At 38.8% G+C, this 12057-nt stretch overlaps 1 protein-coding gene across 3 annotated transcripts in view; it reads right to left on the bottom strand.

Annotated features, from left to right (window-relative positions):
- The window catches only part of myo1ea (myosin IEa), a 42304-nt gene that overhangs the window by 1942 nt on the left and 28305 nt on the right, over positions 1-12057 (bottom strand). The window contains exons 14-27 of one of the 3 annotated variants that reach the window (XM_079460118.1): positions 11495-11662; positions 10495-10580; positions 8869-8950; positions 8113-8219; positions 7608-7706; positions 6153-6297; positions 4332-4446; positions 3253-3422; positions 2957-3102; positions 2096-2242; positions 1350-1507; positions 677-769; positions 354-558; positions 181-213 (exon numbers count right to left, since the gene is read on the bottom strand). In XM_079460118.1, the coding sequence (XP_079316244.1) occupies positions 181-213; positions 354-558; positions 677-769; positions 1350-1507; positions 2096-2242; positions 2957-3102; positions 3253-3422; positions 4332-4446; positions 6153-6297; positions 7608-7706; positions 8113-8219; positions 8869-8950; positions 10495-10580; positions 11495-11662 (1754 nt within the window). The remainder of the gene's footprint in view (positions 1-180; positions 214-353; positions 559-676; positions 770-1349; positions 1508-2095; positions 2243-2956; positions 3103-3252; positions 3423-4331; positions 4447-6152; positions 6298-7607; positions 7707-8112; positions 8220-8868; positions 8951-10494; positions 10581-11494; positions 11663-12057) is intronic. The other 2 variants (XM_079460119.1, XM_079460120.1) reach the window with 2 other exon arrangements.

Below are 12057 nucleotides of genomic sequence, written 5' to 3'. Positions count from 1 at the left end.
ATGAAGTACAGTAAGATTAGTTGTTAACAGATTGACCATTAAATGTTTTAAATGCAAGTGAATGGAGACCTAAGCGCACAAAGCTCGATTTGGAGTTGGGCATCTTTGGTGTGAATCTACCGCTAGAAAAAACCACAACCACTGCCACCTAACAGAAACTACACACATGCTCAGACTCACATTCCTCCATTTCCAGATGGTTGCCGATTTCTGCTACGGTAAAGAAATACATGCATGTTACACTCAAAACCAGCTCACGGTTTCTTCTGTGTGAATTAATCCTTGTCTTGCAACAGGAGAATGATTATAAATGCTCTCCGGTTATATCAAAGGTATAGTTGTAGGCATCTCACCCTGCGGCACCTGGATCCGGTACTTTCAGGATATCCAGGTTGGGTTGCTGGGGTGCATGTCTGTTGCTCCTGTCTTTGAGTTGACTGACATTAGTGGGTAGGAATGGGCGGGACGTGTTTCCTGGGGGTGGTCTTTGACTGTTGTGGTGTTGAGAGTTTCTTTGATTGGCAGCGTGATTCTTCAGTGCACCATTCTGGTGAGCGACTGTTGGAAAATCACACACTCTCGCTTAACATCATTTGATCAGAGGTACGTACTGTAGAGAAAGGGTTAGATGTGCTGATGCTAGTCTCCACAAAGTATTAGATTAGAACAGCTGTACCTGGAGGGCCTGGTGCGGCACGTGCCGGGGTGTGGTGGTGCGCCATGGACATGTTGTTGGTGCGACTCTGAGTGAAGCTCTTCTTAGTTGGACCTGAAAGAGCGTTGTTAGTTGTTATATGATTAACTTTCAGTGTTACGTTTTATACCAAAAGCAGGTATGTTAAAGGGATACTTCACCCAAAAATCTGTCATCAATGACTCACCTTTGCGATGTTCCAAATCTGTATACAATTATTTGTTCTGATGAACACAGAGAAAGATATTTGGAAGAATGCTTATAACCAAACAGATCTTGCCCCCCATTGACAACCATAGTAGGAAAAATTACTTTATAATTACTTTACCTACTTAATTCTTATGTTCTATATTGGACACAAAAGAAGACGTTTTAAAGAATGTAAGACAGCAAACAGTTGTGGGGCACTTTTGACTACCATTGTATTTTTTCCTACAATAGGAGTCATATCCTACAATGGGGTGTCTGGTTATGAGCATTTTTCCAAATATCTTTCTCCGTGTTCATCAGAACTAAGAAATGTATACAGATTTGGGACAACACGAAGTTGAGTAAATTATGATTTATTTTAATTTTTGGGCAAAGTATCCCTGTAAATCATGCAGGGAGATATTGTAAATCATTTTGTAAATAACAGGTTTGAGTTAGTACTGACGTGAGTTCTTGGACAGACCCGGTCCAATGCTGACCTGCAGCATTTTATTTGAGGGTCGCAGCACAGCTACATCCCCCTGGCCTTGAATGAACTGCACCTGTCGGGATCCTCCTGCATTCCAGGGTCCCCATCCTTCTTTCTTTAGTTTGAGTTCCAGCCTGGAGGAGGAACAGGTTAATACATCAGTCATTTACTTTCAAATTTCACCAATAACACATTTGTTTTCTGCATCTTTATGACTGACCAGATATAAACCAAAGAGGAACCAGTGTGTAGATATTTGTTATGCTACTTCTAGGGTTGGGTACTGTTTGATTTTAACGATTCTGATTCTTATCGATTCTAATTCTTATCAATTCCCAGATTCTATTCCAATGTGGTTAAAAATGTAAAGTGACAGTCGACCCATAAATGAAAACATTTGTCTTTATTTACTCGCCTTCAAGTTGTTCCAAACCTGTATACATTTCTTTGTTCTGATAAACACAGAGAAAGATATTTGGACAAATGCTTATAGACAAATTATTCTTGGACATCATTGACTACCATAGCAGGAAAAATTGCCCCAGAACCGTTTGCTTTACTACGGTCTTCTATCTTCTTTTGTGTTCAACAGAACAAATACATTCATACAGATTTTAAACAACTCGCGGGTGAATTTTCATTTTGAGGTGAACTGTCCCTTTGAGCACAGTCTTGTAACTACAAAATTAATGCTTAGCTACATGACAGTCATGTTAACTTACGTGTTGCCAAATTTGAGAGGTAGTTTTTTCTGTGTTCTCTCTTCATATCTGCGTGCCAGTAAACTGATGAACTCGGTCTTAAATACACACTCCAGCAGGCTGTCATACTCGTCTTCATGCAGGAGCAGGAAGTCATCTTGCATTGTGCTGTTTAAAAGAGGAACATCAATGTATAAAAGATCAAATATTGGTTTGACTATTGAACAGTCTCTCATTTCAGACTACATCTGAACATCAGTCAGATAAGGGTCTTTGATTTCTACAGACACCGCAAGTCATACAGTGTGTGAGCTGTTAGTGTTTCCATGACTGGGACACATGCAGAGACGTCCTGTTTCGCTCTATAAACTTAAGTCTTTTGTAATGAGTTTTTTACAAGGTGAACTCTCCCTTCCCAGCAACACCTGGTTCACATTATAGACAACCCCCCACTTGCAAAACAGCAATCGAGGATGAATTTAAGGTGGCGTGTTTAATTTAGGCCACTTCCTCTTTTGGCTTTATTGGTAAGATGGTGATTCTTTTGGTTACTATAAGAAAGCTATTGAATGTTTTATAATTTTGTTGTAAACCATTTAAAGAAGAAGGATTTATATATCACAGACAACCTTTACTCAACATGTCTTAAAAACATACAGACTGGACCTTTGATGTCTCTAGTACGTCTGTAATTCTGCAGATGACCGTGCAAGGCATTTTTACACACAGGAGGGGGGCTAAACGCACAGGTTTCCTGCTCTTATTCCCATGATTGAAAACGTGTGTCATATCACTTTAAATGACAAATGTTTGCTCTTGCTGCTGCATTAAATAAACCAAGTTTGACGTTTCCTAATACACCCAAACAAAAGGGTGTCGTACCTGAGAGAAATAGCCAAAATCTTCTCAACATCAATTTTACGCTTCAGGACCTCTTTGACCTGTCCCTTCTCAGGGCCCTGTTTCACTTTTTCTCTTCCAATCAGGTAGACAGATTTAGGGGTGAGGATAAGGTCTCTCTTAATGCTCTGAATAACAGATGAAGATAGAGTTAGACATCCATAGATGAATACAAATCTTGCGTGTCATGTTCGTATTGCCTAGACGGCAACATTTTACATAATTGACAAAGAGACGGCAGCCTACTCGTTGCAGTGCAAAAGATATACAAAACTCACCTTAAATCGTCTGTCGAATTTGTTGACGGTGTCAGAGAAATCGATTTTCTCCCTTTTGCCCAAGAACTGCCTGAGTTCGGGCTGGTCATCCATACCTATGTAATCCCCCACAAAGTTCCTGTTCAAACTGTGTCTTCTTCTCTCCTTCCTGTTCAGCAGCAGATCAGAGGCTAGGAGGAGACAGAATCTATTTTAGTGCTTTTAACAAAGTACCTAAATTCTTAAAGGGACAGCCCTCCCCAAACAATGATGTCAACATTAACTCACCCTTAGGGTGTTTCAAATCTGAATACATTTTATTGCTCTGTTGAACAAACTTCTGAAGAAATTTAGAAAAACTTAGGAAGCCAAACCGTTCTTAGGCACCATTGACAACCATAATATTTGTTTTTCCTACTATGGAAGTCAATGGTGCCCCAGAACTGTTCGTTTACAAACATTCTTCCAATATCTTCTTTTGTGTTCAGTGGAACAATAAAATGTATATAGGTTTGAAACAACTCGAGATTGACTAAATGAAGACTACATTTTCTTATTTCCGGGTCAACTGTCCCTTTAATCTACATCTCTCACAATTAGAAAAGACACGCGGTGGTATCATGGTACCAGGATGGTATTTGGGTACAAGACATTTTTAATGTTCGATAAATATCAAAACACATGTCAACCCACTAAATAAATATGTTGTTTTACCTGACTAAGGTCAATACTTTATTAACATTGTACACCAAAGCATTTGATAGAATACTATGTTATTATTATTATCATGGTATTACTATAGTACCATGTACCTCTGTTAGTGGTCTTTCCGAGTCATCTGTTAATACTCTGTGACCGTGAAAACTCATACAGGGTTTTTTAATCTTGCGTGTGCAATATTATTTTTATCTGTAATAACAATAATTCAACCTAATGCAGCAGCTGAGGTCAAAATGCAAACACATAAAGGGAAAAACCACTGAATTTCCCATTCTGATTCTGACGCATTTAGCTAAGTAAGCTAACATTGGTTTTCTTTTTTCTCATTCTTTTGCATGCTTTAGCTTCACTCCAACAAGTCAGCAGAAAGCAGAACTCACCTTCTTCTCTCATTTGAACATATTTCTTGCGGGCACAATGTTTTCGCCAAGCTGTCTGAATGGTTCTGGCATAGCCGTCGAATTTGCGCTCTCTCGTCTCCTCCAGGAGGAAGAGCTTTAGGGACACACAACAGAATAAACACATGTTAGATAGACAAAGCTGTAAGTTTCTAAACTCTAATGTGACAGCAAACACTGCAGTCTACAGTACACACAGAGAAATATAATCTGAATAGAAAACTACTATTTCCAAAAAACATTTTAACTGATTTTAACCCCATGGAAGAGTAAGAGTAGTATTTATGCACATTTATGCACAAGAGTAATTAATGCACAGCAATATTTCAACCTGTCCTGCCTGTCACTCTTTGTATTTTCTCTCTTTTCTTTCAGATTTTTCATGTCTCAGTATGCCGCAAAGCAAATAAAGTGTCCTTTCTTTACCCTGACCCATAATGCTTTGAACACAGTGACTGGTGCCATTAGAGCAGTGATCTGCATTCTGCTTCCTGTATGTTCTCAGAACACACTGCCACAGTTCTGCTGTTCTCTAGACTAAACATCAGATCCTATCATTAACACAAAGGCCTGGCACAGTCTCTCTCTCTCGCAAGCATGCGCGCATACACACACACACACACGTGGCACAGGACTGATGAGATATTATGGGCAAAAACAATGCAATCCCTTCTTAGAGTCTGTCTCTCATCCCACACACGAACAAACACACACACACACACTCACACGTGTGCGCACATAAATGCCCCATTGACATGCTATTCTCTGATATTGGATAACTGTCCCAAAAATCTCCCACCCCACACAAAATGAAACAGAAATTCTATTACAAATAATTGCTCAATACAATTGCATACATTTTTCTAAATATTCAGAGATAATTTATAACCTGCACATCTCTGGGCAGTTTACCTCACATGACTGTTAAAATATCAAACAGTATGTAAGAGGTCTTCCTTAGCTCTCTCCGAGATCAGAGAGTTTATTTTGGCAGAGCATCTCATGAACACTCTCTCCTACTAAAGAAATTCCTTTAGTCAAGAACTAATTACTTGGTGTCAGCACCTTATCTCACAAGGAGTCTTGTTTTGAGAAGCTAAGCAGTTCAAAATTGGTTCCTCCCATATTTAATATCACACACACAGAAAAGGCCAAGTTTACATCTACATGAAAAAATCACACATCTTTGGATAATCTGGTGCATTCATGCTGAGCCACAGAGCCTTATTCTGTATCTGTGTGCATGTGTACGTCTAAATGTCAACAGTGAGATCACAGTTCAACCATAAGCAGTGCTTTCATAAGCAACCCGAAAAAAAACACACACGCAGTGGAAAAATCAAAAGTGTCTTGGACATAACAGGAGCTGCTTTAGCACCACAGCATAGCAGTTGTGTATCAGCTCCAGAGTAATGTTGACCTAACAGTGCTGACGTGGGATTGACCCAGAGATCCTCCTCTATCCCTGCTGACTGCCCGCTATTCATGACTGCTCTGAGCTTAGCTGTGTGTCTGCGAGACAAAGACACACTCTTACGTTTCCTTTCTGACGCAAGACCAAAGCATGGAAGTGCATTCAATGCATTGCTGACAATAGGGATAAATTGTTCCTTGTGTATTATTTTGACCAAGGATGAAGCATGCAGTGTTAATGTCGCATATTAAGACAATGATCTAAAGTACTTATTTTGAATCTGGTTTATGTGTAGTGGATGTCTACTGACTGTATTGGCAGTACAAGTACATAAAGTAACATTTCAGTTGAATCTGAAGGAAGTGCTGTGGGAGTCCGTCAGATCTTACCGACTCGGGGGCTTTAATGAAGATTTTGGTGTGTCCGAGCTGATACTGGTCCTGGTCCATGTGTACAGACCGCAGGAGGTGCAGCACCCCCTGCTTCTCGTCGCCACGCCACGTCGGCCATGACTCGTTTGTGAGAATGGCGTACCTGAAACAGAATCAACTTCATTCAATGAACTATATTGATGATTATTGAGAAAAGATACACACCATGCGTGCACACCTGTCCAGAGAAATGTAAGTCATCACCTAATCAAATTACAATTAAAAATAAAGTAATTCATAAAAACTGAAGGACAAATTGTGTGAAAAACTCAAATCTGTAAAAACATATCTTTTTAAGTATATAATATAGGGCTAAAATTGTATTTATAACATACCAAATACCTCCTTGATACTCGATGGTTTATAATGGAGCATTGTGTAAATATGTGGTGTGTGTATAAGATAAACACTGACGGGGTGGAGTTAAAAATTAACTCATTACTCCTTATATGTACACACCAAAGATTGATACGATTCAACCTACCCAAAACTGGTCACTCTTTCATCATTTAATCGCCCTCATGTCATTTCGAACCTGTATGACTTTCTTTCCTCCGCATAATACAAAAGTAAATATTTAGAAAAATGTTGGCATTGACCCCCTTTAACGTGCATTGTATGGACACAAAACCACTTTTTCAGCATATCCAAGACATCTTATTTTGTGTTCCACAGAAGAAAGGGTCACATACCGGTTTTGAATGACATGAGGGTGAGTAAATGGTACCTGATTTTCTTCTATTTTGGGGTGAACTTGCCCTGATAGTTCACCCAAAAATGAAAATTCTGTCATCATTTATTCAGCCTCGTGTCATTTCATACCCACTTTGTTCTGATGAAAGATGAAAAGATATTTGGAAGAATTTTAGCAATGTTCAATTCTGTGACATCACTGTCTGCCATAGTCGGAAACATTAAATGGTAGTCAAAGGTGCCCAAAACTGTTTGTTTTCCCAAATTCTTAAAAATATCTCACTTTGTGTTCAACAGAAAAAGAAAAAGGAAACAATTTTTTTCCTAATATGGAAGTGGAAATTGCTTACAATCTTTCAAATATCTTTCTTTGTGTTTAACAGCACAAAGATATTTAAACAGGTTTGAAACAGCCTCATGGTAAGTAAACAATGCCAGAATTTTCATTTTTGGGTGAACTATCCCTTTAAGCTCAGTCTCTCTGTGTCTGTTAGTTCTACCTGAAAATTTTTTCAGAGGTCTTCTTGGCACTATAATCCAATGACGCCCATCCACCACACAACAAAATGAAGAACGCCCATTCAGCTTTAGATCCTAATGCCAACTATTTTCCCCAAAACAAAAGAGCAACCCAATTGATTTATATAAAGTGACTCCTACTGAAGCTATTTCCTGTTCTGTGTTCTATCTTTCCCTTCTCTCGTTCCTGTTTGACTTTACCTGTTCAAGAACTTGCGAAAGATTCTTCTGTAAGCATAGCCAGCACGTCTCACTCTTATATTTTCCTTCAGACCCAGATACTCCACCTGGTGCTTTACTCTGGAAGAGAGAGAGACAGAAGGAAGGAAGTTTAATGCTCGTGACAACAAATCAAAAAGCCTCTTAAATTCTCCTGTGTGTGACAAATTCATTGCCAAAAAAGGCCTTTTTGGCAGTTCCCCATCAGGCGGTCCATGTGAAATGTAAATAAATACATAAGAATCTCATTGGCACACATCCTGTGAATGAAGCGTGAGTGCTAATTATACTGCCCAACATGAACAATGCACACAAACCATCATAACAGGAAGACCATTAGGGGCCGAACAATACAACACACCGGATCAGAACATTTCATACAACATTTCACTCCAAAAACACCATGGCCAAGGAGGAAAAAGAGCAGGAAAAGTACCCAAAAAAGGTGAAAGAACTGTCAGGATGCAAAGAAATAGAAGCCTCTCACCTGCTCTCTTCCCAGTCTCTGGGCTTCTTTGTCTCATTGGGTTTAATACAGCGGATATAGTGAGGTGTACACTTCATCAGAGTGCTCACCAGATCATTGGCTTGTTTCTGCCATTAATGAAACAAAGACATGGTGTGAAACAACGACAACAGATCTATTATATCTTCTAATAACACTGAAAAGACGTCATTACAGCATTATCTTCATGACACTCAGCCAGGACGATCAGAAATGTCAATGTAAATTGTGGTGTAGATCTCTTACTTGAGGTAAAGTCACATGACTAGTTTAATTCGCATTGATGATTTTATTCAGTGAATGTGTGTCCATCGCAGTTTATGTGCATTTCTTCTCATCAAATACATTTTTAATGCACATTTTTAAAATAGACTTAAAAAGATTGCGTAAATGGTGCTTGACTTGGAGGTCTCAAACTCATGTCCACACCACACAAATGAATTGGTTGGTCCAAGGAGGATATCGTGCATGCAGCTTTATTGACCTCATATTAACTATATGCTTGTCTGAATATCTGTAAAGACTTTTTAAGAATAAACTGGTGAAGTTGATTAAAAATGGACGAAGACATACATTTCCCCAGTATTGATATTAATTTGAACCTAAAGACATTTTTTGTCTACCACCCAAATCAACAGAGGCGTAACCTAGTAGTTCCATTTGTGAAATCTGGCAGAAAATTGATCAATGATGTGCACGAACACATTAATCAAACAAACCAAAAGTCCGACATCTCACCTTGATTTTACTTCCAACAGTGGTGGGTCTGCCTTTTTTCTCAGCATTGAGGTTCTCTTGAAACAGGGCACGGATGAAAGGTCTGTTGAAGGGAACCAAAGCAGACGGGAATGATTTGAGCGTGGTGGAATGGGGACAGACAGAGTAAAGAATACAGCAGAAGAAACTGACAGTTATAGACAGGAATGTTTTGAATGTCTCTGTTGCAGGCCAGCAGGGTCACTTGAATTCCTGTGAACCACAGTGCACATTGTTTTAGACTTCATCATTACCTGTGCCTTTTAATCTCACACATACTAACTATTTACCTTTAAACCTCTTTAAATTAATGTTTTATAGTTTGAGCAGAATTTGTAACATTCATAAAGTTATTTACGAACATCTGAACATATTGACTAAACCTGAAATCCTTTATGTGATGTGAACGATACATTAAAGAGTTTATCATTTATCAGAATTTACCATTTCTATATTGTACAAAATACCTCTAATGTATTTATTCATGTTCAATGTATTTATTTATTAAACTTTCACAAACTGTCAAAGCATTACCATGCTTTGTTCTTACACCCAAGAGTTAAAGGTCAGGGGTGAAACTGCAGGGCTACGTGTGCTGCCGATGAACAGAAAGCCTTCCTTTGTCACTGAACTCGCAATTAAAACTCAACATATAAGACCTGCTGGATGGTGCACAGGAAGTTCTCTCTAAACTTTCTGTTTGTTTATCTACGCATGACAGCACATGTCTGAATGCGGTCTGTAATGGGACCCCCAGGAGCCTTCACAAAAGGCTGCACACAATAAGACTACAGGAAGACGCTAGGAGACTGCATGCACAGATGGCTTCTGGGGCCCAAAGGAGGCCCGGGAACACTTAAGACTGATGGGTGCTCTTAACATCCCGACTCCCCTGAGAAACAGAGGGCCGTTCGGACTATAACGAAACCTCCAGCACACTTCTGTCATGAGACCTCAGGGTTCAGTTGCCTTGATTATGTCCATAATTTTCAAATATTAACATGTCTCAGTCTACATATTGATAGAGGTCTATATGAGAAGTCTGTTGCAGGCAGCTTCTTAAAGGGATAGTTTGCCCAAAAATGAAAATTCTGTCATGAATTACTCACCTTCAAGTTGTTCCAAACCTGTATAAATGTCTTTTTTTTTCGGTTGAATACAGAGAAAGATGTGAAAATATGTTCCTTTTGTGACAGAATTTTCATTTATGGGTAAACTATCCCTTTAAGAATCAGAAACCAAATTCTGTTTTTATAAACTGTACTGCATTTGATTTATCTAAAATATGAGCATAAGGTTACGTTATTTAGGTATGCTGATGTGTAGTATGAATATAGAGAGCAGGCACATATGCCATGTTGGGACTGACCAACCTATGACATAATTTCTCGAGTGTTGTTTAGAAAGTACAATTTAACCACAAACAGTAACTTTCTTGGTATTTATAGCAACTGGCTCACATAAAAGTCAACTAAGTGCATACTTCGTCAAATTCAATACATTTATTTAGTCGAAGTATTTCTTTTTGTATAGCAAACTGTGGGAACGAGCACAGTTCATATCAGGGTACAGAGATGAAGTATGGCTGATGTTATGACAGACACTTACATTTCACTGCTCTGCATCAACTCGATCAGGTCGGTGAACAGCACATCCCTGTTCCTCTCACAGAAGCCCTCTGCGTCATAAGATACCTGGAGAGAAAATGTGGACATTGTTAGACCACTAATAATCACAAACCCGATTCATTTTCTCAAACTTAAAAGGTGAATTGTGTGATTTATGCACTACTTGCATATCCAAACAGAAATGCAGCTTTCTGAAAACTCTCCCATCTTCCATTGGCACACAGGTACATTATAAAAAATACTGGGCTATTTTCAAAATTGGTCAAAAAACTCAGCTATTGGGTTAAATTAACTCAAAACATGTTTATATTTCACCAAACAACGGGTTAAAAAAAACCAGAATTTTTGGTTGAAATAACCCAGCATAGGTTGATATACCACCCACAAGTTGGGTTCATCCCTTTTTGGCCCAATGCTGGCCTAAAAATAACCCAGCATTTGTTTGAATGTAGTCTCACCCCAAAATGACACGTTTGACACAAATCTCTTAGAAGCACCACGAAACCAGTGTTTACACTTTTTGGGGAAATCAGTTTGTTGTTTCTCAAATTAAACCAGGATAACACTTATTTTAATATTGAAGAAAAATTGTATTATGATTATCTAGATCATACTGGATTTGGAAATTTTGTATTTTTAAAGATACTGATATAATTTAATCAAGGTTTTCCGTTCGTCTGTAGAAACTGCTCATTATAAATGCAATGGTGCTGCAGGATTTTGATGGCTCTCCCTGCCTTCTCTTACATCACGCCTCATTGAAAACAAGGTACTTGGATGGGTACCACACATACTCAACTACCTCCGGGCAACCAAGAGTAAATGAAACCGAATATAAAATAAACCAGTAGAAATAGGCAAAAAAGGAAGGAAAAAAAAAATAAAAGACTTGAGAAATAAAAACAACGTTAATATTAGACAAAAAGAAAAGAGCAAAGGCGGAGATGCTTGAGTTACAGAGAGGGATGCACAAGACAAACCTTGCCAGCGTAATGGTGGATGATGAAGCCCTGGTTCCAGCTGTTAAAGTGCTCGTGGTTGTTGATCTGCATACGGAGCTTCTGAAGCATTGTCTGATCTGCACCTTCGCCCTTTGCATGCATAGTTGCGCAGACGTCGTCCAGTATACTCATAATGCCTGGAGGATTCTGCCAATGACCACAAACAATTCATAGTCAACAAAGCATAAGTCACGTTCACACCGGGTTGTCATAGAAATGAATAATTCATATGAATGAGGAATTAGCACAAGCAGTGAGTCAAACACGTTTTTTTTATTGCATTTGTTTGACACAATACTTGCACTGTGTTGCATCGCAATTTGATGTCTCAAGTAAAACATTACTCTTAAAGTGCAGCTACTTTGTGCTATATTTGCCTTACTGTGGTTCTCGAGCTGTTTTAAGACCATATTTTACAGACTTATTACACACGAATATGAATACATTTTGATTGCTTGCAGAATATCATAATCAAACATACGCCCATCTGACTGTACAATAAGGAAGTGCTACTGCCTCTCTGTCTCAGTCATGCATTTATC

The sequence above is a fragment of the Barbatula barbatula genome, assembly GCF_947034865.1.
Source record: "Barbatula barbatula genome assembly, chromosome: 1".
NCBI classification, from domain to species: Eukaryota; Metazoa; Chordata; class Actinopteri; order Cypriniformes; family Nemacheilidae; genus Barbatula; species Barbatula barbatula.
Note: the sequence above shows the minus strand (reverse complement) of the source record. Positions and strands in the feature narration are given on the sequence as shown.